General features: G+C 44.7%; 1 protein-coding gene across 1 annotated transcript; it reads right to left on the bottom strand.

Moving 5' to 3' along the window:
- Nucleotides 1-274: 274 nt before the first annotated feature.
- LOC118787930 (CD82 antigen-like) lies at nt 275-27,736 on the bottom strand. Its single transcript, XM_036543704.1, has 9 exons — nt 27,627-27,736; nt 16,960-17,032; nt 14,821-14,893; nt 8,931-9,055; nt 7,928-8,002; nt 5,980-6,078; nt 3,994-4,167; nt 3,513-3,596; nt 275-2,703 (listed from the first exon to the last, which is right to left on the bottom strand). Exons 2-9 carry the CDS (start codon nt 17,020-17,022, stop codon nt 2,626-2,628), a joined length of 771 nt encoding a protein of 256 aa, XP_036399597.1. The 5' UTR covers nt 17,023-17,032; nt 27,627-27,736; the 3' UTR covers nt 275-2,625.

Genomic DNA, 27,736 nt, shown 5'->3' with positions numbered 1-27,736 from the left:
CTTGTCATTAAAAAAATGATCAAAGTTATTCAAAAAGAAAATCTACTGTGCATGAAAAAAAACAATTCTTACTGTATTGCCTGTTATAAGAGTAATCATGTGCAAGAGTAATCTAAAACAAAGGCAGTGCTTTATTTCCAAGTTACTGGATTTGAGGTGCAGTGCACTAGCTCCCCCTTGTGCCACTTGATGGTAACATCCTTCACAGCATGTTCAACACAGTAATTTTAATGAGATCATATGTACAATATGCAGTTCTTTTCCCTCATATCTGTTACAAATTTAAACCTTAAGAAATAAACATCTTGGTATAAGCAATCTCAATCTGGTTTTCAGTGTCCCTGTTAAAGTAAAAATGATGACTATCCATGTGATTGGTGTCAGTTCACTTTAATGTAAGAGCTCCATCTACCAAACAGAAATACACAAAGGTTTATTAAAGGAGACCTATTGTTTCCAAAGTACTCCTAGATCTTGGAACATACCCCTCTTAATAAAAACCAAGAAAACTTTTTTTACATTTATGAAATAAAAACGTAAAAGCAATTAAGAAAACACAAGCTTCATTCTAAATCTAATGACTCACTGTACAGAAAAGCTTTCTGAACAAGATGTTTCAGTTCTTTCAAGTCTGGAAATTGCGAAGGGGATCTGCTTTTTGAAAAATACAAAAAAAGAAACAAAAACCTCAAATGAAAAACAGAGGGGACAATATTTTAAACAAACCACATATCATCTTCTTCCAAAGATATCACTTCCCTGACTACCATACATTCATGCGTTTCACTCTTCATATTAAGACGAATTGATCTTGTTTCAATGAATATTTCAGGAGAAGCAAACTGAAATCAATCATTATGAAAGTACATATGCAGAAATTTCACTTAATAATCCACCTCTGTCACTAGAGCAACAGCCCTTATGGAATCAATATGCATGCAAAGGAAAAACTACTTGCACACTTGAGTAATGAGTAGCAGTGTTTCTGAAGTAAAACCTGACCAACTGACTCCATGTGGGGAGTTGTGGAATGCAAGGTTGATATTGTGAGGTTGCTGGCTTCAATGGAGGAGACATTTGGGAGAGCAAGACAAATTTCCATTGGCAGTTACCACTGGCAACTTATAGCTAGGCTTCAATTTGTTATTTTATCCAAAATACTGCTGACGAAACACTCAAAGAGCCAAAACTCTGTACATCATGAAAAAAAGTGTGGAAAAAGAACAATAGCTTCTCAAAAAAAAAAAAAAAAACAAAACAATTGGCGGGCAACCGCTTTCCCATATAAAATGCTGACCATAATGTCAGACGATCAGACGACCATTAATTCCTAACTAGACTTATATATACAATTATAAAAAGAGACGGGTAAAAACGCACAAAAACAAAAACAAGAACAGCACGCACATTAATGCAAAATGGAAAAAAAACTTCATGCAAATGTATAGTTTTGGGTATTCTAACTCTTTCAGAGACCATCCAGGAAGGCGCTAGCCCAGACAGGGAGGGTGATGTTGTAAGACTGCTGCTTCCATTGACAGACAGGGTGCACTGTCACCAGCCAACAGGAGCTGGTACCTAAAGACACGCAGGCTGAAGGAAGCCCTTATTGTAAAGCCTGGGGAGACGGGCCACAGGGTGACTTAGTGTTGCGAGGCGGCACCAGTGGGTTCTGCGTTGGCTCGGTGGGGGGGGTTGAAAGAGGCCCCTTCCCTTACCCGAGCGCTGCAGGAAGGGGTGTGTCCCATGTACGGGGGGGGGGCCACCATGATGACCACAAAAGCCGCCAGGCGACCCTGCCCTGTTCCAACCAAGCTATTGCCAGGGGCCTCCCCCTCCCTTTACTAAAAATACGCAGGGCGCTCGCGGGATTGGGACACCCAGCTATTAAGAGCCTCGGTGCCCCACCTCCGACCCCTCCCTCCTCCTGACCACGTGGCCACACCCTCCTCCTGGTCTCTGCGTCACTGATCAACAGCTCACAACAATTGGCTAAAGTGCTCTCAGGAATCCGACCTACCAACTAAAATAAGAAGCGCTTCCAAGAACAACGTTAAAAAAAAAATAATAATAACAACAAACAGAGCAAACCACACATCAGCTTCATATATGCAGAATTTAAGCAGATGTAAGTAGGTGATGATCACCTGGTTATTCTCTTGATCCTTCATCTGTCTTGGGTGGTAATTTTTTTTTTACCTATATGTACATTACAATATTTCAAAAAGACCCATGAATTTCAAATTATACTCAATATACACAGTGGCATCCCATGAGATGAGGGGTTCAGCAAAAACTGAGGTCCAAAGGCAGGGCCAGAGTGAACTAATGAAGTTTAAACATTCTCAAAAAGAACATTTTTCCTAAATGGATGCAGCTTCACCACAGGGAAAACTCCAACACTTTACATTTGCTTTTGTAATAATGTAACTAACTTCCTGACAATACAAATCATTGTTTGTGTCTGGCGGAAAGCAAGTGGGCAAGTGGGGGGGTGGGGAGTCAGGTGTATCTGAGGCAGAGAGAGAGCAGGAGATCTCTTGTTCGGGTCTCTGAGATGGGGAGGGGTGGAGGAGGCAGAGATTGGCACGGTGTGGGCTGTGTGTGACGCTCCATCTTCCACCCTCAGTACTTGGGCACTTTGGTGTAGTCCTCCTGGTGTACGCTCTTACACAGGCACATGGACAGGATCATCCCCAGCAGCTGTAGGGAAGACGGCACCGGTCAGCGTACTGAGGCACAGTGATCTGGCTCGCACCCTACGCCCTCAGTAGTGCACTTCTTTCAACTCAACCCCCTTTAAAGTAGGGCACTGTGTAGGGTACAAGGGTGCGATCTGGACCACAGCTTGTAAGAACAAGACCCTGACAACATAAGAAGAAATACTGTGAAGGGTGCACTTTCCAATGGAAAGTAGTTCACTACTTAAGGCCTACAGGCATCACTTGGACCATGGCATGGGAGAAAAGGACACCTACAATGGGAGAAATAAAATGGTACTCTACGCCGTGAACAGTTTTCAGTACAATCCAGTGTAAAGTAGTTCACTGCTTAGGGTGTAAGCATGTGATTAGAACCACAGCTTGAGAAGACACTGACACCCAGAGGACAACTGACAGAAGCAAGCAGCTGGAGGACATCAGCGCCTCGCCCTTTCGCTTTCCCCCAGCCCCGCTCCTAAAGCCGGAGCCCACAGTCATCCAAACATTTACGTCTGCCCCAAGCTCAAGATCTCTTCTCCAGTTACAAGCGCAGCCAGCGGTGAAGCTTGGGAGACAACCAGGGCTCGGGCCTTTGGAGGAGAGAGAGGGGGAAAGATGAGAGGGCCAGGTCGGAGAGTTACACAGGCAGGGGGGAGGAGAGGCAGAGGAGGGCACGTAGCTTAGGGACATACGGCGCGTAGGAGGAGGGAGCGGGGTCAGGCGAGAGCGCGGCCGACGCTACGTCCACGCTCCAAACGAAAAAAGAAATACAGTAAGTACGAGCAAGCTAAATGTGGAATGGTGGAATACCTCGATGACCGCAACCCCTGCGCAGATTCCAAGAATAACTCCGGAGTTGTTGAATAGCCAGTTCTCCACACTGGAGACACAGCCCTGGGGGTGGGGGAGTGAGAGAGAGCGAGAGAGAGAGAGAGAGAGACAGAAAGAGAGAGAGAGAGAGAGATGAATGACATGATGATTACTGCACAGAGAAATAACAGCCTCTCCAGTAACAACTGTTGTCTTTGGAACGGGGCTGCTGAGTGGACAAATAACTTAGGAGGCCTCCAGGAAGATATCAATCTGAAACCAACTGGGAACAGTTTGGAAGGAGACACAAAAAAACATCACAAATGAATAGACGCATCAGCTCAAATAACTACTAAACAGCATATCTCACACAGGAGGTAGCAACTTTAATGCTGTACATTAGGCAAATAAAATGGTGGGGACAGAATGAAAAATCGGGCCACTGAATCAGAATGGAGTTGGTGCGGATCGGGTGCGGTACCGTGCTGTAGACGGGCCACTCCGGGGACAGTGTCTCACACAGGCCGCTTTCCTTGACGTCTACACCGGGAAGGGACGTGTTTCGGCAGGAGCAGGGGTACAGCATCTGGGTGCTGTTCTTGATCAGAGTGTTCTCAGTCCAGTTACTAGGCCCTGTCCAGCCACAGCAATGGATCTTGAGGGAGAGAGAGAGAAAGAGAGAGAGAGAGAGAGAGAGAGAGAGAGAGAGAGAGAGAGAGAGAACGATAGAGAGAGAGAGAGAGAGGGAAAAAGATGGTGAGACAGCTGCACTATACTGTTCATCCCAGTTTGACACTCCTGGAGCAATAATGCTACATTGAAAGTAGGGTGGATGGAAGACTGTAAGACGGTTAAAGACTGAAACTGAAAATAGTTTATCTAGTGGTGCCTGTTAAAGTAGTCACACTGTTATTACTGTTGTTGTTACCTGCTGACATTAATCTGAGTTGTGGTTGTTCTTGTATATTGTATTGGATTGCTACTGATTAAACTGTTCTGGTATCCAAATTTCTTGCTGTGTAAAAATGCACCTTATAAGAGATTGGGAATTTGAGAAAAGGGAGATGAAGAGAGAGAAATGGGGATCAAGAGGGAGTTACACAGTGGGGTAGTTGGTAGAGCTGGTAGATGAGCAAACTGGGCAATAAAAACAGAAAAGCCTGTGATTTTCTGCCATGAATGGCAAATGACTCAGATTAATGCTTAATGAGGGTAAATAAGGCATGCGAGTCCAATAATCGAGAGAAGATTAGAAAATGAAGTTTTGTAAAAACTAATGACCCGCTAATTAAATCTCTTCTGAAGCCGCACTGGCTCAGCTCCACAGGTGTGCGCATTAAACGTGGGCTGGACAGATGGCTGACCAGAGGTCAGTACTACAGCAGAGTCTCTGAGCCATCTTTAAACAGCCTGGGTAAACAGCGCTTCTATGCACTGAGGCAGGGCTCTGTGAGTGTTATTTGCTTGCCTAGACTGAATGATTTACTGGAAACAAAATGTTTTCCTCAAACACACCTGGATTCATTCCAATTCCTGTCAGTGTTGTGGAGGGACAACAAGCACAGCACATGTGACGATTACCGGGAAAGGGTCAAACGCAACACTGCACCAAAGTGCAGTGGCATCACAGTGAGGCTGTACATTGAACCAATGCTTGTGTACAAATGGCAGATACTTACAGACTGTGGCAAGCCTGTACAAGACCAGGAGGTGTGCAGAGCAACTTTCTTTTCATGCTTCCCTTTGCCGGATGTGCAGGAAACCACATCTTTGAAACTGTGTTTGAAGGATCCGGCATTTTGGTTTATGGTGGATTTTGTTGTGAGCTCGGCATGTGAACGACATAGCTGCCTTTACCTCGGGCCACTTTCAGACACAGATGGTGCTCAACAGCTTGGTGGAAACCCTCCTTTCCCCCATTCATTTTTAATATTTTTTCACTTGGTTCACGATCAACTCGTCCACAGACCACTTCCTGCCCTTATTTCGGCTCGAGTTTGGGCTGGAGGCAGAGAAGACAGACTCAAACACACACCAAGCCACATGTGTCCTCACGCTTGGCTACCTGTGCTCCCAGGACAGGTGTCACAAGCTCATGCGGCTCCATGCCAGCTCTACTCACACTTCATTAGCACGGCGAGGCTTTGCTAAGATAGCTTTTGCTGCACGCTTTGCTACTCCTGACCAGGCAGTCCACCAGGCCAAGCAGGCCAGGATTCTCTATTACTACTGGCTTAGCACACATCCTTATTCATGGCCACTCATTCTGCGTACCTTTGATGGACGTCCAAACAGTACAGCATGGTTGTTATTGGAGCAATTCAGGCTTAATAGCTGGCTGTAGTATTAGCTGGTGCCTGGCTCAAGGGCGTAATAGCAGGTTCTCCTGTGTTATTTGGACTCGCAGGCCTCGGTTCTGGGCCCTGTGCTCTGGCTCCGCTCCGCGGCCTTTCCGGGTTCTACTTACTGTTCTCTGGATGTAGTCCCAGGCCACGTCCGTCGTCTTGTTCTGCCCGGTGTAGTCCACGATGATCTTGTTCATGATGTTGGCCATCTCGCTCTTCAGCTGCAACAAAGGGGCGGGAGTGAGACATTGTTAAACCACAAAGCAGTCACTGAGATGACATTCCAGTTCTCGCAGGCCTCAGATCAGTGAGAGTGCTCACAAAGAGGTAGGAATGTGAGAGGGGAAGTACAATTTTGAGGCCTTGAGGACTTTTGCTAGACTGCTGCGCTTTTTTTTCTGTGGTGGTCGTGATTGGCTGGTGTGAATCTGGTGTAGCGTTTAACGCTAAGAGGACAGTGTATCTGAATGCAGGATCAGGTCTGCAGGTGTCTTTGCTAAACTGGTCGACCTGGTCTTGTGCAATGATGGATGACAAAGTAATCTAGTATTACATTAATGATGAAAAAAACTGCTGGGAAACAGACATCTGTCATCTGACTTTACCTGCGTCTCAGGTGACATGCCCCAAAATATCAGTTGTGCCTTTGGTGTTTCCGTGTTCAAACTGATACTATGCAGTGACACACCCCTGTACATGTGTTTCACCCTGGGCTGTAAACTGAAGGTAATGTCACAGTTGTGAGTCATGAGGCAACTATTGGCTGCTAGGCTACTGGAATTACAGGAATTATGTTAGGCAACACCTAGCGCCACACTGTTCAATGTTTCTGTTTCTAAAAAATGCTGTGGAAGATTGCTGGGAAACCCTGATATTGTAGCGCTGGAGATTCGTCTTTTTTCAGTTCCAGCCACGCTCTTAATGACATAATAGGATGTTATTATGCTGAACTACTTACTGCAGGTGACTGTGTGCGTATGGTAAAACACAAAGGACCCCCCCCCCCCCGCACAGGGTGACCTGTGCCCGCTTAACTGGCAGTGCAATAACTATTCCAATTATGTGATGACAAGCTCAGAGGGAACAAAAACCCGGAACACTTCTGATGTTCTGGGACCACAGCTGCTTACTGCTGTGCTGTGGTCTTGTGCTTCATGTTTTAGATAGAGCTTCAGTAGTTCTGCCTCTGGAGCACACAGATTCCCCACCCCCCCAAAAAAAAAACATATCCAGCTAACCTTGAGACTTCATTCATCTGCCTTTGAATTTAGGCTACTAAGTGTTCCTTCAGGAAAATAAACACGGATTAGACTATCTACAGTCTGCAGCAGTTGAGGGGAGCATGCTCCAAATGAAACCTGGGCCAGATGCTTCCCTATAACTCCTCTGGGAGGGGCGCTGCATGAGGGAAGAGGGCAGCCACGGCCCCCCCCAGGCCTGTCCACCCTCAGCCCCATTGGCTGGCTGACTAGGTCCAAGGTCTTCCTGACAATAACAAGCACTCTAAAAGGAGCCTAAAATGGATCAGCATGTGGTTGCTTCTCTGGGCTGCAGGGGGCGCTGTGTTTTCACAGCTGAGAGCAGTAGGCTGCCCAGAAAACACGTGGCAGTTCTCAAAACCTGTCTGTAACTGTGCACTGGTGAGAAGACAGCGCAGGAACACTGGGATAACGTCTCGCAAACGCTCAGATCGCACCTCCACCCACTCGCCACATGCTCTGAGCAAGGGACCGAGGGGCAAGTCGCAGAATCCTCCTCCAGCTTCTACACCCCCACCCAACCCCCGGGTTCTCTCGCTCCCTGGGTTCTGTCGCCCACGATGCCTCCTCCTCGTCCACACTCTCTACCTTTTGCTTTCATAGCCCTGCTGGGGACGACACTCCACCCCCACTTTCGGCAAATTCTCGCCCCTCATCTGCTCATTTCTCAACCCCCCCCCCCCCCCCCTTTCTCCGAACAAGCCTGGACTCACAGTTGACGCCCGGTCACAGCTGTGCAGCAGTGCCCACAGAGAAGAAGAGTAAGATGGAGGGAGAGAGCGGAAAGCAGGCAGGACGTGACATCACTCACCAGGTCCCGCTGGAAGTAGATGAGCACGGCCGCTGTCACCTGGGCGATGAGGATCAGCAGGAGGCAGGTGAAGTACTGCAAGACAGAGAGGATCATGGGATGCAGTCACGTGGGGGAGCTCCATTCCAACCCACAGCTGCCGCTTGTGCTAAGAGACCCCAGCTGTCCCGACAGGGATGCATTCTTCTCACAGCCCAAATGCCAGCGCTAATTGGAGATATCTGTGCGTTCTTTTCAACAATGGCCATGTGAGAAAGGATATGGCTTTGATTATCTTTCTGAGGCCCACATGCTGTTTCTAGGATTTTATGTTGTGGGAACCTGCTTGAAAACTGGAAATCCACATATTTTATATAAGTTATGCTACTGGTCCAGAATCATTGATAAAGAGTGCCCCCCTATAGGAATCCTGCAGTAATCCATGCATGACCCATGTCAGTGACTACAGCATGTTGTGGCAAAAGGGGGACAGGCATTCTACATGGATAACACGCAAGGGTCTAACAGCTGGTCTCCACAGGTTTAACTGGGTCAAATGGTCTGTCCTTAGTCCTGGTAACCCCCGAGGCAGTTTAACTCTTTCAGGTCTCTGATCCCCTCCTGTTTTCCTCAGGAAGATCCTCCATCCCACGGGTGTAATCCCGTGAGTCCCCCTCAGCTAATCCTGCCTGCATTAACCCCCGAGGAATGCGAATCAGCAATCCAGTATGGCACGAACGCTGAAGACGCACTTCTGTGATCCTACACAGCTTTGACACTGACGGTGCTCCTTACTGTTACTGTGTGACGACAGCGCCGGCCTTTAATGATCCTACATAGCTTTTCAACTACGCAGGATGACTTTTGATGATCCTACACAGTTTTGACATAGATGACGCACTTTTAAGGACACTGTGCAACATCAAGTGCTAAAGACGGGCATTAACGAAGATGCCCGAAAGCAAGACGGCCTTTAGCGCGCCTATGCGGCATTACTGCCGAGGCGGGCCCCCGGCTGACTCACCAGGCCCAGCAAGCAGCGGATCTCGTAGATGGCGCCGATGCAGCCCAGGAAGCCCATGAGCATGGACATGGAGCCCACGCCGATGAGGATATAGGAGCCCACCTTCAGAGACGTGGAGGAGTCCTCTGTGGAGGAACAACATGAGACAGGAAGGGGTTAACACTCCGAGCCCACCCTCCCACACGCACAAGGAGACGAGCAGAGCAGATAACGCACCCACACAGCCACCCACTCACGACCCGGCTTCCTCCATCGCATCTCAAGATCAGATGCGCTCACTCATGGATATGTATTTTCTCCACTGCAGCACAGCCACAACCATCTCACACACTGATAAAACCTCATCTACCACCCAAACTCAGCCTGCTAGGGCTCAGTGCACAGCATGACATGTTATGCAAACGCTCTGGTCTGGCGTGGCAGAGAGAGGCCCTGTATCACATTCAGAAAAATGGGAGCAGCATTTGAACAAACGGGGCTGAAGTTGATCTGAGGAGAGCTGAAGCTGGGCCCGTACGGACTCACTTGGCTGACAGGCCGTGGTACGCGTGGGGGGGGAGGCGGTAGACAAGAAACAGGACGTGGACCGAGGTGCCAAACATTCTGCGGCGGTTTCGAGCTCCCAGGGAAAAAAAAAAACGAGCGCGCTCTCTTTATCTCTCCCCACGGTGGAGTTCCGGAGGCTCGGACGCTCTGACCCCATTCCAGAGTCCCCTTCCAAGACACGACGGGGAGGACAGCCAGGGGAACCGGGCGGTGGCCCAAAACACAGGCCCCGACTGGATCATCAAAGCCTTCAGTAACATCGTACCATCAAAATGACTGTTCATTTCAGAGGCTCAGCATGTACATTTCAGCAAACTCTACATGATTGAAGCAAAAATAGGCCAGCTATGATACTACTGCTAGCCTATCATCTTATCTCTGCAGACAGATAAAAAACAGATAGGATGGACAGAAGATATGTATAGACATATATATATATATATATATATAAAAAATCTATATAGAGTATATATACATACACACCCACTGGTTTGTAAATAATTAGAAGCTAAAGAATCCACCAGAGCCAACTCCTCTGGAAAGTATAGGTTAGGTAACGCATTAAGGGGCTATACGCACCCAGCTTTCCCAGTGGCTTGTCATTGGATCTACAGCAATCACGCTTCAAAGCCAGCCACTGAGCCATAAACAGCACGGGGTTTCTAGAAATGAAAGTTTGCTCTCATGCCGTATGCTTATACTGCGTTTCGCCCCACCTCTGTCACCGCCATTAGGTATACTGCTCCGAGACGAAGGCGCAGTCACTGAAGAAATGTTTGTGGCCTCTGAAACCCACAGTGGGTGAGGCAACTTGATTTTCACGTTGTTATTCATAAGGTTTACTTCAAGATGGCAACTTGCAGTGCTTACTTGCTTTCCAAGAACCTGTGCTAGACTAAAAGGGTTGACTAACAGGATAATGGATTTCTGGTAACAACAACTTCAACAAAAACTACAGATATAAGCAGCTTTATCTTGTTATTTTAAGCACGTTTAATATGACAGAAGCTCTTTGGGCTGGTCTAATCTTACAGTGTCCTAATTACATTAGGTGGGGAAGAAGCCATGCTGTTACACCACTACTCTCTTCTCCAGACCATGTCAGTGGAAGTGTGACCACTTTGGTAGTTGCAAAAACCCCAGTGGAAGTTCCACTGCTCTTTTGCTGTGGTCTCCGGTGGAACTCCCACTGACGTCTCCACTGCGCCAAGATGGCGGATTTCTTCCCACTGGGGCTAAGAATGTGGTCTCTCTTGAGCCTTCCACTGAAATGTGACACGCATCCATGCAGATACCACTGGGTGCCTGAATTTTGACACATTCACCCACCAGTAGCTCCACTCTGAAGGCCTTACGCAAAGCTGGCCTGGCTCGGTCTGAAGACATTGTTTCATTTGTTTTGTAGAGATTACCACAAAATTAACTTATCAATGAACACAGAAAATTCTGAATGCATATATAGGTCTTGTATCTAGGCAAGGAGGATTACTACACATTCTGTACACTTATGATGCTGTTGACTAATCAAAACAGTTCAATTCATTGATTTATAGGGAATGTTTAGAATGTATCAAAGTCGACAAATTGTTAAACTACATTGAAGACATTCCTGTACCATATTTGCCAAGGAAAACCTGATCAGAATCTGAAGAGCCTCAACACATCCAGTAAGAAATTTGTTTTCCAACTCTTTAAATACAACCACTTTCCCTCTCATTGCCTTAGACTGCTTTACATTATCTCTCTCTCTCTCTCTCTCACCGTTATAGAAAGCCCAACGATAATATTTTATCTCCTCTTGTCCTTCTTAAAACCTGACAGCATGTATTTTCATCTGAAAACCAAACACACCCAAATATCTTTGTTGTAACTGCTCAATCTAAAGAGTCTGACATTGATAGAACTGCTGCTGATCAATACATCAACACTGTGATTAAAGAAGCCAAGATAATCTGGGCAACCACAAACTGATGACTGGTTGTCTAGCTGGGCAACCACATATAAAAGCAAGTGTTGAGCCCTGTGGACAATGATAAACCCCACAGGGTGTGTAAGAAGTAATCTCTGCAGCTGCCACCCAGTCTATGGGTTAGGAGTACTCTGTAGCCCATGGGAAGCAATGATATCCCCTGGGGATCACAAAGTTCCGGAAAGTTGTTTTTTCAGGAAGTACGGAACAGCTGGGTAATAAAAACAATGGGATTCCGCGAAGTTTATGATAAAGCGGCTCTATGGGGGCATGGAAATCCGAACAAAGATTCCACGCAGTGGAATGCGTTTAACACACAGGGCGCTTGCACTTTCGGTGAAATATGAGCACAGGCGAGGAATGTTCGCTGCGGGACGCATGGATTGCCAAACGCTTTTGGTGTATTACAACACTGCCTCTTTCAAAGCCAAACCGACCATCAAAGAAAAACACAGAGATTCCAACCAATCCATACTTTCAAGGTGAATCTGGCGGCGAGTTACATAAAACTCAAATTTTTGATTAAGTACAGTCAGTAAAATCTTTAACAATATTCTCTGTTTTAACAGTAAAATAAAAATCTGGAGTGAATAACTCAAGAAATAAAGCAAGCAAATAGAACCATTTCAAAAGCATCATTCATTCCCCCGGCTCAGAGTTGAAAACTACTGGTTTCAGCATTGTGGTTCCGCAAATCTGTCTTTGCTGCACACATTGAAACCATTTATGATAATCAGTGAGGAGACTCAGTTCCCCTCTGTACATCAATTCTTCGCTATTTGGATCTGCTTTTCTGCGCAGGGGTAGTTTGTTCTCGCTGATGACTCGCTGCAGTGAAAGCCCTGATCTGCCAGCCGGCGAGCTGCTGAGGGAAGAAGAGGCCAGTGTGAGCTCAGTCGCCACCTGCAGGTAAACTTGGATGCGCTGACCATCACATAAAGGCCGTGCCTGTTCCTCCTCTGGTTGGACTTTGAAAGGGGGGGGTCCCCTGTGCCTTTTGGCTTGGCCATGGCGTTTAAGAAGGGAACTCAGTGGTGGACTCTGGGCTGGGCTCAATGTGGCTCTGTCACCGAGGGCTTGGCGTAGCGTTCTTTAACCGCCCGCAGACACAGCCCTCCCTGCAAGTCCCTCAGAGCTGGGGATTCGATAAGTGGAGCAGCTGAGAGTGAGTGCGTGCGCGTGTGTGTGTATATGTGTGTATGTGTGTGTATATGTATGTATGTATGTATGTATGTATGTGTGTGTGTGTGTGTGTGTGTGTGTGTGTGTGTGTGTGTGTGTGTGTGTGTGTATGTGTGTGTGTGTGTGTGTGTGTATGTGTATGTGTATGTGTATGTGTGTATGTATGTATGTATGTATGTGTGTGTGTGTGTGTGTGTGTGTGTGTGTATGTGTGTGTGTGTGTGTGTGTGTGTGTGTGTGTGTGTGTGTTGTGGTTGGGTCAGGGCTGACAAGAGGGAACACTCATCAGCCATGCTTAATGGAAGACACAGGGCTTGGTGCTGGGAGTCTCATCAGCCACTCTGATCAGCGGTGAGCTTGTACAAATAGCCAGAGCTCCAGCAGCCATGCAGTGCATTTTTCATCACATTTAAAAACGTAACAGACTGAACAGTAAAAGGGGCGATTTACAATTGTTCACCAACCAGACGGGAAGCTCTGACTTCTGTGGCTCAAGACTGGAGGGTACAAGAGGCCTTGTTAATAACAGTAGAGAGCAGGAAGATGCACCGCTCACACTACTTCCTGTGTCTGTGATTTGAGCAGAGGCATAACAAAGACACATGCGGAGATAGGGGTTTCAGACCTGGACTATGTACTCCTCAGGGACTGTTGTATTGTTAGAAGTTTACTTTGAAACATATTCAAAGCTGTCCCTGTAATGGGACAATGTTAAAAATTAAATATGGTGAAAAATGTCAAATACAATTCTTGAAGTGAATAAATAATATATATAATATAAATATATAATATAAATAATATAAATCCAGGAAAATGAAATTGTTTTTTCAGTATCAACCTATAAAATGACAAATAGATGTGGTGTCCTATGGCTAGTATATATAAAACTTTCACTGTGTGTGAGAATGACTTTAGCCAGTGATAGAGCACTTTATAAGCTTATTCCTTCCTCACCACCTCAACCCAACCACAGGACCAAGCTTTGGCTCTCTCCTGCCTAGGCTACTGAAACACTATGCTTGCTGCCCTGCCTGCATGGGCAATCAAACCCCTGCAGCTCATTTAGAATGCTGCTGCTTGGTTGGTCCACAATGTCCTCAAAATCTCTCATGTCTGGCTGCCGATGATGGGTCGCATCATCGGTTTCAAAATGCTGGTGTTAGCCTACCAGGTGGTGTGGGGAATGGCTCCCTCTTACCTTTAATTGATTGATTTGGAATGGTACAATCCTTCTCTTGTATATATTGCATTATGATGCAGACGCACACTTTGGTGTGCGTCTCAAAGTAACGTTTGGTACTGACACTCGTTTATACGTGGTTGATAGTATCCCGTCTGTGCAACTTTTCTTGTCACTTTATCAGATGCACTTTGTAACAGAAGAGCATCTGTTAAATTACAACAATGTAATGTAACGTAATAAGATGGCTAGCTAGTAAGAACATCAAACTAAATATAGAAGTTCTCATTATCACCTGTGGTTTGGATTAAAGGTGCCATCACTATGTTGCACACTAACACACATTACCTACACCCAAATAAAAAAGCTACAGAAAGCTACATCCACACATGCCAGCTACACCCACCCACAGACGTTGTTTCTGAGATCCTTGCCCATTACAGTACCGATCATCAATCTAACTCCCAAACTGCAGTTATTTTCACTGTCAAGTCTTCAAAACAATTCTTTTTTGGTCTTTAATTGTGAAATGTGTGTTTATCTGTTTATCTTCAAGGGCTGCTTCTTAGTCCCTCTCTTCTTCAATCACGCCCTCTTGCAATGCGGATTTGCCCCCAACAGACAGCGCCTGTTAAGTTGTTGTTTGGTAACAGCTCATAGCGCTAATCAGATTACTTCTGCTCTGAAATAATAATCCTGCCATACTGATATCCAGTAGCTGAAAATCTTTTCAATAACAGCTCTGTTTCAGATGAGGTTGAGGTTCATGTTTTTGGTTTACAGTTAACATTCTTGTGCATTTATGGTCCCCCCCCCTCTTCCCCAGGAATCAGGCCAGTGAGCTAAAACACATTTGTTATATTGAATGGCTGGATGTTTTCCCTTCATGATCTATATTCCGGCTTCATCCTCTGATGTCTTATGATACTTTACGCAGATACAGCTACCGTGACACAGACACTGAGCACAGAGTGTTCTTGTCATGTGAAGAGGAGTGTGATAGCGGCACTTACGCAGAACGGCGATGAAGCTCTGGTTGTCCAGGAGAACCCATAATCCGAACCCCAAAATCAGGGCGCCAGAAAGCTGGGGGGCAAAAGAGAAAGGCAAGCTCTCATACACAGTGAAATGAAGGTCGCAGAGTTGTATGTTTTACTTAGCAAGCTGTGACTTGCAGGCTGTGCATCTTATAGGGCCAGAGACAGTGGAAAGCATGAGTGTGTGTGTGCACGTATGAGAGAGAGAGGGGGAACAGAGAAAGTTTGTGCGAGAGAGACAGAGATATTTAGAGAGAAAGAGTCGAAGAGAGTGAGAGACAGGGAAAGTGCAAGAAAGAAAGCGAGAGAGAGAGAGACACAGACTCTTGGCCAGCGGGGATCTCTGGCTTGTCTTGAACTATGCTGCTCCAGCTCCCTCCCCTCTTTCTCCCTCTCAACATCTGGGATTGATTAGGTCCCGTCTTTGCATGGAAAGAGGGAGAATGGCAGTCGTGCGCTGTTTTCAAGAGGCCCGAAACACAGGCACTGCTCACAAAGACAAGCCTGTGCTCAACGCACCTCTAGCGCACCACGGTTCACACGTGCCTGTGGAAGGACAGTGGTAATTCATCGATGCAATCTGTTACCACTGTTCAGCCTCCCCCTTTTCAATCTTTTTCAAATAAAGTGTACTCACTGACATCTGTGACTGTTTGTCAGCATGTCTGAGTCAAAGCAACATTTGCATTTTATTTTGTTGCAATTTTTTTTTTCTCGTGATGGCCAAAATGATCATGCCAGTCTGTTCATCACATCATTAGACTGTGGTTAAGCTTAAAGTTACGTCGCAGAAACAGCATGTACATGTATTTGTGAAATGTTTTAGTCTAATAACGTAAACAATCATTAAGTGTGTCATGATTGAATGTTGAATGTCATGATTGAACAAATCCATGTTGTGAAAATATTGTGATATGTACACATGGAACATGCTGACAGAAAGCTGCAGCCTGTAGACAGTGGGAGACAAAGCCGGCAAACCTTGCCTCAACGATGCCTGTGGAGATTTATTCCTTTGTTACCCAAACCATGTTAAGGTCCTCACTAGTTATCAAAGGGTGACATTTCCCAACTGCCAACATCAGAATTCTTGTACAATGAAGGCACCGCGTGATTAAGACTACTGCCGTGTCATTGTTCTCTGTGAAGGCCGTTTTAGCCTGAGGGGACTGTCTGGGATTTTCAGACTTTAAGAGCAGATCAAATGTTTCATTTCTTTGGGATGGAGAAACACCGTGCCCGATGGGCGACCCGGGCGCCGCTGGGTCCCTGGGACGGGGGAGCGGATGAGAGCTACCAGGGTAAAGAGGCAGTAAACCGCTCACCTCCTGCGTAATTAAGGGGTTGGTTTTTCGGCGGCGGGAGAGATCACAGGGACCGGGGGGGCTGATTCACTGCCTCCGAGAACACTTCCTCCACACTCTTAATTACCCGCCATTTTGGTGACTGGGGCCTTTAAACCATTAAAGCTGCTAGTCCTCTTAAACTTCTAATCAGCGCACAAGCATCTGGAGTACCGATGACAGCTTCCCCTTTAGACTTATTCCATCCATTTGAGCCATTATCTCTCCACAGACATGACCCATCACTGCCGTGGCTGGAGGGGGTCTGCTTTGTTTAATGAACCGTAGGTGTTCTTGACAGAGGAGGCGCTGGCACAGATCTGGCCATCATCGGTATCCTCGTTTGTAAGGCCCCTCATCCGTCCAGCCACGAGACGAGTAGGGGTGCAGCTGTTAACTATAACTGTGACATACAAATGCCAAGCCCGTTCAGAGTCGGAGAGAGGCACTCAGCCTAATCAGTCTTCTCATCTAAACATCCTGCGTGAGCAGGAAGGGGGGGGGGGGGGGGGGGGTGTGGGAGTACGAATCCTTTTACTTATATATTAGTTGTCTGAATAGTCTCTATGGGGCAAATATTCACATACTAAAGCCCGCCCCCACAACCCCACAGTACAGAAAGAAGGCCCTAGGTCTTTGTGAGTAATGATACAAGGTTGCAATACAGACGTGTTGCAGGAATAACCTTTTGTTCATTGTATGTGGTGTTCTTATATCACGCAGTACTTAATTGTGTTTTGAAGAAGACAACGGAGCCATTTCAGACACTTACGAAGAAGAGGAGATTGAACAGGAACAGGAAGTACTTGGTCGCCGTGATGCAGCCTTTCCCCATGGCTCCGACTCTGTGAACGGGAGAACCGACAGTGGTGAGGAACACAGGGGGAAAAAACAAAAAAGCCCAGCGCCCCGCCACATCAAACGCAAAGCTATGTCGACCCTGCCTCAAACCTTCAGCACCTTTCTGTTCTTGCCTCGGGTCCCGACAGCGACGGTGACACCCAACAACACAAACAAAACCTCATCGAGATTCAGGGGCACAGATAAATATAGCGAGGGGTTCAGAGAAAAAAACAAAAAAACAAAAAGAGAGCTTTCAACTTACAGCAGAGTGACACGCTCAATATGTTTCCTGCTCTGATGTTCATACGTGACTATTGAGCCGTGCTCTCTTTCCTTTGGGGTCTAAACCCCCCAGAGCGCTGCTCTTGCATCCTAAGCGATGACAAGCTCTTACTGTTATTAAAATAAATCTATAACAACCTCAGTGAGATGCAGCAGTCGGTTCAATACCCGTTCCTGGAAAACGCAGCGGCACAGCAAGCGACGCTGGGCCACGGAGCAGTGACCCACATTCACTCTGCGGTAAATAGGTTACTGTTACACGGTCCGGCCCGCACTGTTAGATGCAGGCAGCTCCGTGCTGTTAGGAGTCCACCCCCCCCCCCCCCACCCCCCGGCAGCGTACCCAAACAGGCCAGGACACTGCTCGTGTGCCACCACCACCAGCCACTGAAACCTATCGACTGCAGCCAGGGAGCCGCACCGGGGGGCAGAAAGAGCTGGACCCAAATGTGTGAGAGGAAAAACAAAATGGCATGCTGTGAGCATTCGTGGTCAGCTGAAAGGACACGGTGAACTATGGGGATAGAGTACTGGGACTGCCTCATACGAAACCCAATATGATGATAAAGCCACGATGAATACAGCCACAAGGACACCTTTGTTTTTAACGAACGTCCTAATACTCAAAATCATACCGCAAGCGCACATTAATATCTTTACTGGTATCGTTTTATGTGCAAAACCACATAACTGTGAGCTTCGATGCAGTGAAACATTGCACCTCGATTCCCACAGCAGTTGCAGGAAGTGAGCCAAGGCAATGGGAAACTCCACTGTCAACCCCAACCCCCAACCCCCCGCCTATGTGCCCTAACAAACGGGGACATAGCTGCTCTGGCACCGCCACAAGAATCAGTTTCAAGTCCTAAAAACTTCAGGCCAAAGTAAACTGTGCAAAGCAAGTCAGATTGGAAGTGCTCCCACTGGTGAGACATTCCCCCAACCGATCGCATATGTAAAAAAACAAAAGAGGTCCTCTCCTGAGTTCAGCATGGACCATGAGTACTATTACATACTAAGCACAGATACATCACTCTATATTTGCTTAGCAAGTGCTCTTACCCGGAGCATGTTATCCATTTACACAACTGGGTATTTACTGTTTAATGTAGGTTAAGTACAGTGCCCAGGGGTGCTATAGCAGTGGCCCACCTGAGAATCGAACCGGCAACCTTTGGGTTATGTGTCACTAGGCACAAGGCCTATGCATTTATCGAAATGCACCTAAAACTTGTGACCCTACCCAGATCTAATACCCAGATCTAATAAAGAATTTGGTGATTTCTTCTAGAGAAGCCTCCACCCTCAGCCTCAGCCCCAAGCCCTGGTGGATTTGGGGAAAAAAAAAGAAAAAAAAAAAAAAAAAAACTTTCTTTGAACAAAGCAGCAATACAAGGTACTGTGTTGGTAGTATGCCATGAACTATGCAAGAACAGCACTGTGACAGCATGGAACATTCACTTAATGCAATAATCTGAGCATGTAATGGATTTAATATAGCTCTCCATTAGCATTAGCCAGTTAGCTTGTTGGGCCACTGCAAGTCCATATGTATTTCACTGGCCCAATGCAAAACCAAACCAGTTCTAACCTTTCTGAATTGCCTCATTCTGTAAAACAAAACAAACAAAAACACACAAAGATTCATTTCTGCATATTTGATTTCTTACTCTTTGTCTGCAGAAGTTTAATGGAACTTATACAAGTAGCCTAACATTCATACATACATAGGTACACACACCACTTCCCCAATAACACCAACAAATCTGCAAACAATCAGGCTAAGTAGTTGTACTGGACGTTGGACATTATTAAAATTGTCTACATTTACTACACAATGTTTCAAATCATGTAAGAAATTAACTTGAATTTATATGCCTAAATAACTAAAAATGCCATCTCCTTCAACTAGCTAGCAAAGGTAGGAGAAGAAGTAACTGATGAATTTACAACATACTATTTTACTCTTTGCTGAGCCCAACCCACAATGACCTAACACCACATCTTTATTCCAAAGCATCAAAAACAACCACTCTGGGTAATTTCAAGAGTCTGAAAATATCCCTTTTGAGTAAATCACAGGCCCTGAATATCATATGACAGGCCCTTCTCCTTTGCCTGGATTTAGTCTGGGTGTCTCCCACTGCACCACCTTCCCCTTGCAGTGCATGCCAGATTTAACAGATAGGTTAAAAAGAACAAAAATAGCCATCTTCCTTGTAACAGTGCCAGATACCACAACATGTGTGAAGAGACAGTACAGTGGTATCAGATGCTCCTTACTAAACTAGGTTTGCCCAGGAATAACCCATAATCACCCAGCAAGAGTTTTCTGTTCTGTTTCCTCCTGTCAACTTCATGTTGCAGTAACTCACCCTCACTGTCTGTTATGTGCGGGGATTCTGAGGGACCGAATCAAGTTCACAGTAGAGACTGTGCAATTCCAGTGAGGGTCAGTCTCTCCACCTCATGTGCCCGAGTTTGCAGAAAGGTAGATTACAGACGCACTAAAGACACATTCTAATATTGTTGACCCCTTATATGGCTATTTGCTTGTGCTGTACTCTGCCACACTTGTAAGTCTCCTTGGATAACTGTCTGCCAGATGAATAAATGTAAATGTAAATGCAGACACATAATATGACCTGTGGAAAAATAAAAATTGGAAATTCAAATATATCATGACTGCTTCTGAGGATTTAGCTGGTAAAAACGCCCATCCCGACTACAGGCTAAGTCCTAAAACTCAGCACACTGCAAGCTTGAGTCACTGTCCAGCAGCAACTGGGAGGCCACAGCAGCAGAAAATGCTTGGCTCCATTCTGTTGGGGTAAAGTGAGTACCCTCATTTTACTGGTCATTAACACTCTGTAGCAACTCCCCAGGTGCTAAGGAGTAGCTCTGATGACGTCAACGATGGATGAGCCAATCCTGGTTGGCCGTTAGCCCTGCTGTGGTGCACTGTGGGACTTGCAGTGTGAAAAATAGCTGTTGGCTACGTGTGATTGTATGGAAGGATTGTGTATGATGTGCTTCGGTGCTCCCATGCGAGTACAGAGACCGCAATTCTGGTAGTCTAATGAACAAACTGGCAACTTCAAATTCAGAGAGAAAAAGAGGTAAAAGAATTAAAACACACATGCTGTGACTATTCAATACCTCAAGAATGAAAAATTCTCCTATCAATTTCACGCGGATGTGAAGAAAAAAAAAATTCTGTCTGTTTGTTTTGCTTGTGATAAGGTCCAGTCAAAACTACAGATAAACGCTGCCCTGTTTTTCTGAACTCGAATGCAAACCGTCCTCTTGTTCGGACGACAAAAGCGCCCATTCTTGTGTTTGTGCGGCCTGTTCCAGGCAGACCTACGGGACCAGGCAGCACCGGCAGACTGGGCACGCTCACAGAGCCCCCTTTGTGCCCCGCAGAAATGTGCACTAGGTGTGAAGGACAAGAGAAAACATTGATTGTGGTCCTTCGTGAAGCGCAGCAATTAGGGAGACTTTACTAGTGTGAAACTGATAAGCCGATTTGATTGGGCCACACGCATTACACAACCACATGAATTGATACGGTGGCTGATAGAGGAGCTGACAACATTGCATTCTAGATCAGAACCTACACATTCCACATTCATAGAACAAGCCAAATGCATCAACTGCATCATCATACATGGGGCTGCAGTTTAGTGCACACTTGGTAAAAGCTGGATTCCCAAGTGGGGCACTAGTGGTGTGTCTTTCAGCAAGGTAATTAACCTGGATATTATCAGTATAATCAACAATATGTAAAAAAAAAAAAAAAAAAAAAAAAGGGCTCTTCAAGTCACTCCAGATACATGCCTGCTTTGTAAATAAATGCAATCTTTTCATAATTGCAGAGAAATTTTTAGAATAGTATGTGTAAAGAGTGACAAAAAAATAGAACCATTTGAGACATTGTGGCTACAGTCAAATATAGGACACCACACCTTTTCCAAAGAACTCCTCTCTCAAAGAACCAGTCCTGCTAGCCTTGGAGGAGCTGGTCAGCCCCCAGAGAAGCTCGGTGTTTCTGAGTTCATCTGCATTCCACTCAGCTTCCCAGGACCCTCGGAAGCACCGGTTAACACCCCGTCCCCCAGCACCCCACGTCCCGGCCCTCTCCCCTCCGCCTTGAGAAAGACAGCCCTGCTTTGATTTCCCAGCACAACAATGGCAGCTTTCAGCCACGCTTTTCAGCCCTGACAAAGGGGAAACTTGACACACAGAGGCCCACTCCAACTATACATTCTATCCACTACAATCGCCACACCGAAATATGAACGATGGAGCTTTTAAAAAGAGCTTTTTTTTCCGTGGTCAGCCAAGATGTGGGTTTCCACACATTTTAAGCTGTCATGAAGTCTAATCGTGGGTAGGAGAAGGAACTAGCCTTCTTTTATCCCAAAGAAAAGCTATAGTAAAGAGTATATAGGAGCCTTGTAATAGGATCCTACACCAATACAAGCTACTACCCTTTCCATAAAAGTTCTAAACATCTAAAAGCCTAAACACTTAACAGTGTAAGGTGCTGGGATTGTCAGTATGCGAGTATCTCTGCAACAAGTCCAAACTCTTATGGGTGCAATTCCACTCCACAGCCACCTCCTCACACCAGCAAACGAGACACAATTTATATCCTTGTTCTTCCCAGACAACTTCTTTTAACCCCCCCCCCCCCACCTCAGCGGGCAAGCTGAGGGGGGTTCCTATGGCAACCATACAGCGGCATCCGTGAATGGGCTGAGAGCGTGTGCACTGGCTGCTCTCAAGAAGGCAAACATTCTCACGCTCTGCACTTCTGCTGCTGCTGGCGTGTAAACAGAGGACTGAGTGACGTCCTCACAAGGTAAGGTGAGGCTCCAGCCGCGGGGCATTATGTTTTGTCAGGGCTTTGGAGAACAAGAAACCAAGTACTACGTGTTAATTCACATGCAGCAAGAAAAAACATAATGCCCTTTTCCTGTGAAGCAAAAGGAAATATAGTCCTCAAGAGAAAGAAACAGTGGAAGATGTCGAATGACCCAGAAATTAACTTGAAATTGGCATTTGTGGTTTAAATACCGAGTGTGGAGCTATCAAAGTTCTCGTGCCTTCTTAAGAACTTCAGTGTTGTGCCACACTTTATCAACTGAATTACAAAACACGGCTGAGGTTACTTTCTTTGATTTTTTTTTTTTACATTCATAAGCAGAGAGTTTCCTTCATTTCTTAAGAATAAGGTGGGCTGAAGAGTGTGTCATGTTTCAGAGAGAAACAACAGGTCCCAAGACAAGCTATGTAGATATTACATACATGGGAGTGAACCGGACTGAGTTTGTTACAATTCCCATATGGACTATACCTGTACATGTTAAAGTGAAACCCTGCCATCACATCTGAAAGGTATGCACACAATGCCCATGTCATAAATGGGGAAATGACATTTTCAAGAAAAACACACCCAATTTCAGATTGTTCATGGTAGCCTAAAAGATATGTGGTTTGTCCCACTTAGAGCAATTATCTCAAAACCTGTCTGACTTTCTCTGTTTCAGCTGCTCTAATACTGTGTCTAAAAATCAACACAACTGGATTTCATTCTCCAATAAAGTTTATTTCAACACAACTGCTCTGTTGATCTCAGTTGCTGGGCAGACGAAGCCTCCATTATGCAGCCATAACAGCAAACAGCAGCCCAATTATACAAGATGACAGGCACCAAAACTCCAGGTTTGAAATAGGGATGTAAACTACCTCAGTTTACATGCTGGGGACTAGAGGCAGAACAAGGTTGCAGAAACTTTACTAAGTAAGAGTCATGTAAGACTATGTGTGGCTTAATTGGTCAAGGCTAGCCACTACAGCATGTGTTGAGGGCTCACTGCGAGGCAGTAAAAATGATCATTTTTTAAAGTGATATCAAGTGTCCATTCATATTATTATTCAGTAGAGAAGGGCAATGCAACATTCCAAAAATTTATTCAATTAATGATTATTACAATGAAAACAACACTAATTATGAAAGGAAGGAAGGGTTCTCTGGTGTATGTCAAGCTGGTGTTTGGAGGATTACTATCACTTCAATGAAAGCAGCTAGCCACATCAACACTTTAACCATCATTCATTAATTGTTTTAGAATACATTTCTGCATTCAGCATGCAACATCTAGTGTATCTAGCTTTCTTTCTGTATGCAGACCCTGGGTAGCACATCTGTAGGATAGCAGTGTGAAGGCATTCAGACACTGGTGACAGGCACCAAACTTAATTCTGATCATTTTTACAACAGAATAGGTCTACTTTTTCCACTAACTGATGCTTCTAACCAGACTGGAGAAAAACATTTTAAATGTAAAAAAGGATTGTTGATATGAGGCATCCTGGTGTTATGAAAACGTATGCTTTTTGTAAGATATCTATTGGCTAGCTAACAATAATGTTAAAATGACTAGCCAGCTGGTATTACTGCAACAAGCACAAATTTTCCTTGCGAATTTTGCATTTTGAATTTCCTGAAAGAAGACACAGTGTTGCCAGGGCAGACATTAGTTCCAGTGCTCTGTCTGTGTTCAGTTCATGACTCTGCTTCAAACATCGGCCCTGTTTTCCGAGACATTCTGCCAACCCCTGGAGCCCAAATGCCTTAAACTGGCATATCCCCCTATGCATGCACAGCTATTTAAGGGCCACTGTGCCATTTCCCTATATTTTATAATGTTTCTTAAAATAATTCAATAAAACAACATTTCTTTGCTATACATTGATTCATTATCAATATTCATACTTTTTTTTGTCTGGCCATAGCAACACTAATGATAACACCCTAATTGGTTACTAAAAATAAATACTGATCAGATTTCATAAGGTTTTGGTTGATTTCAGCTAAGGCAGACTCCCAGTGAAAAGAGTTTTGCATCATTAGAAAGACAAGTTCATTTACATCATAAAATATATGTCAATAGTTTTTGTGTCATCTGACTAGGATTACAGAATTTGTACTTAAATTCTCTTGTCCATTTTCACCATGATTTAAATTTTGATATTGTGAATTATGGTAGAGATTTTTTTCTCTTGAAAGCTCAAATCATCACATGTCAAACAAGGTGCTGCTACACATGATGGTTGCTTTTAAAATGTGCCCATGGGAATTCTGAGAGTGGCAGTGTTTTTTTTTTCTCCACTTCTGATTTACCTTTGGTGAGTTACAGCTAAATGAATAGTCATCATTTTTAACTGGAAATTCTCAAAGAAAAGAAAAAAAAACAACCCCTAGTGAGTTTTTCCAGCAATATTTGGGATGGACAAACATCACACTTCCCTTTTTCTGGCACACTTGGAACAGAACCCAGGAAAATTACAGAAATAAAAATAAAGACATTACAGACATCACAGCTAAATTAAGTCATTAACGCTGAGTGACAGCTTCATTGTAGATGCATCTGTTACTGAGGCGGCTCTAGCTGAAATTCAATGAACAGCAACTTTAAGCAGCATCTGAATTTTTTAAACATTAAATCAATTTTTCAGAGGAGAGGCACTCAAGCCGTATGCTGTGGCTTCATGAAGCCAAATGGAGCTTCCTTTGTTCCTGCCCTGGAGGTACTCCACACTGTTTTACAACACTGGAGGGAAGACTGAAAAATGCACAGTGTCATTGAGTTGAAGCTGAAAAAAGACATGTCTTGTAAGTTGGAGGGTAAAATGAGGCTTCTGTCCTACTTTAACAAGTGTCCGATACATAGCACCATAGTAAAACTTAATTGAAAGCAAAACTTTCTCAGAAAGTCCCAGCAGTTTTCTGAGACTATTGAGATTGAAGCTAAAAAAGAAAGAGCACCCTATGACTGAACTGTTCAACAAATGTCACAAAAAAGCCTGAATGCAACTAACAAAACTACTAAAATATGCTTAAGACCAAGGAATCAATCAATCTTCCTGAAATGTTGAATATCTGTCATCTACTTATCAGCTCAGAAAGGATTCACGGTCGACGAAGAGGGCCCCATTCCATACAAAACTCATTAAAGCCAAAGAACATTTAAACAAATGGTTGTTTTGCGTAACAGAACAACCAAACAACATGCAAAGTGAATCATGACCAAATATTTCGTTTGCACCCTTATGGAAAACATGCAGAAATAAAAAGACAAACAGAAGGCAACCAAAACCCTGCTTCTTAACTGAATCACAAAAAAAAAAAAAAAAAAAAAAAACTGCCATGGCTACTACGAAAACAAATAAAGACTACGACACTCGAGCTAACATCAGCACACGTTTACCCTAACTGGTTGTTTGTTTCCCTGAGTTAAAAATGGATTCATTGCAAACTTTGTTTAAGCTTGTCACTAAAGGTCGAAGCGTGATGCAACAACGGCTCTCTACAGCAGGGTAAAATACCAACAAAACTGGTGCGGTACAAGTTATTGTACAGCAAGGAGACCTCACCACGCCCACCCTGGGAGAACAGCCAATTTCAGTATGCCATCCTACCCACCGGCTACACACACACACACACACAAACCTGACCTACTTGCACATCTGCACACCCATTACATTTCACATATGTTGCATCAAATTCCACCCACGGGACAAAGCACTTGTTAAAGAGGGTATCCCTTGATTTTGTAATGCCCATACACCAACAATCTGGAGGTAGCCGCATTTTATAGAAATCATTCCAACACACAACCTAAAACTTTAGTTAAAAAAGATGCGATAATGATACATATCAGAGCGGAACTCTACTCTGTATGAAGCACACTATAGGGCTGACATACACCGAAGTAAGCGACCCAGTAATGCACCCCCCCCCCCTCCCCCTCCCTAGGAGTTCACCACTAGTTTGCGTTTCTCCAAAAGGACCAAAAAGCATGAATAAAATAACCAACACCTAGGTCGTCATGTTCCAAGCTTAATTTAAGGTTAAGCGGAAGTCTGTCCAAATTTTGGACACGTTTATATTTGGCATCAGTAGCCAACAGTAAGAACAGGCTTTAGCTTATTTAGCTAACTTACAGATGTAGCGACTCAACTCGCCTAGCACAAAGGCTTTGGAATGTCCGGCTGTTGAAGCCTCAAACCCCAACACTATTCAGCCAAGACAATTTACTTAAGAACCGTTACAAGTTACAAAAACAGAAATCAAAACCAATCGATTCAATGCACATCTGCTTTCAAAATCTAGCAAACTGAAATTCGACATACAGTGTAGCTACATGTTAACTAACGAGCGGTACGGACTGGAGCAAAGGTAGCCTAGTCTCTTTAATTACACATCTGATTACCAATACAAACAACTTGCCAACTATAGGATTTGTAAATTAACTGCCAGAACTGAATGACATCCTTATTCGACAAAATAGGTGGCAGCGGCAGCTACATTGCGAGATACACCTTTATTGAAATCTACGACCACACTATGAAATTGGTTTCATTAGCACAGAAAGAAGTCTGTACTCAAATAATGTTAGCAATCTTGGTTTACTAGCGAAGTAGCTAACATAGCCATGTGACTATTGGCTAGCTCCCGTTCATCATGTCTATACTGGCATTCTCCAATCCAACCCAACCTGTCTTGTTAGTTAAAAAAAAGAAAGTGAAATGCACATTACACATAATACACCAGACCTAACAAACTAAATGCAACACAATCTTGTGCCGTGACCTGGCTAGGTATCCTAGCTAAACTAACAGTTACAGTTATAGATGAAACTGGGCAGTTTTCAAGCGAACTGAAATAGTCTAAACTCCGGTCTACAGTCTAATTACTAACACAATAGCCCAAATAAGCTAACAGCGTATAAAGACACTTCTTGCAGCCTCACAACACCTGTTTTCAATTACAGAAAGGGGCTCTCTCACTCTCACATAGCTAGCTAACTATCTAGCTGACTGCCACATCCGCACATCCATTCAGCTGCACAGCATCCAAATAGAGACCGATCGCAACATTAAGGAATATCTCCTTGAAATGATAGTGCTTAACATTAGTTATCTCTAAATACTAGCAAGCTAGTTCGCTACATCGTTCATCACATGCCCCCCAATTTCTCGCTTTCTCTCAGCAATCATTAGCTGAAATAAGTTGGCCAACTACCCAGCAAACAACACAAAAGTTTTCAAACTTAGCTGACAAGCCAGCTATAAAAATGTATCCAGCTAGCGAGCACGTCTTAAATTGCTGCAGATTTTTATCTAGATCCATCGCTAGTTAGAACATCGACCTTATTACTTCAACAAAATGCGTAAATAATAATAATAATAAAAAAACAATAAAGACAGGAATGAAGAAAAACTGAGTGTACCGATACTTACTACTTTGTGCGAAGTATAGAATGAGAAGACTAGCGATAGCTATCGACAACAGATGTCAGCCGAAGCCCTGCACAACGTGTTGTGGGGAGCGAATCGTTTTACATGCCTAC

This window comes from Megalops cyprinoides, chromosome 13 (genome assembly GCF_013368585.1).
Source record: "Megalops cyprinoides isolate fMegCyp1 chromosome 13, fMegCyp1.pri, whole genome shotgun sequence".
In the NCBI taxonomy this organism is placed as follows: Eukaryota; Metazoa; Chordata; class Actinopteri; order Elopiformes; family Megalopidae; genus Megalops; species Megalops cyprinoides.
This window is presented reverse-complemented; position numbering and strand designations above follow the sequence as displayed.

Excerpts from the sequence above, each read along its gene's own strand:
- LOC118787930 (XM_036543704.1), bottom strand. The coding sequence starts at position 17,022 with ATGGGGAAAGGCTGCATCACGGCGACCAAGTACTTCCTGTTCCTGTTC. Across the intron at positions 8,003-8,930 it reads TCCGCTGCTTGCTGGGCCTG|TACTTCACCTGCCTCCTGCT; the intron begins GTGAGTCAGCCG and ends TCTGTCTTGCAG. Across the intron at positions 6,079-7,927 it reads TCTACTTCCAGCGGGACCTG|CTGAAGAGCGAGATGGCCAA; the intron begins GTGAGTGATGTC and ends CCTTTGTTGCAG.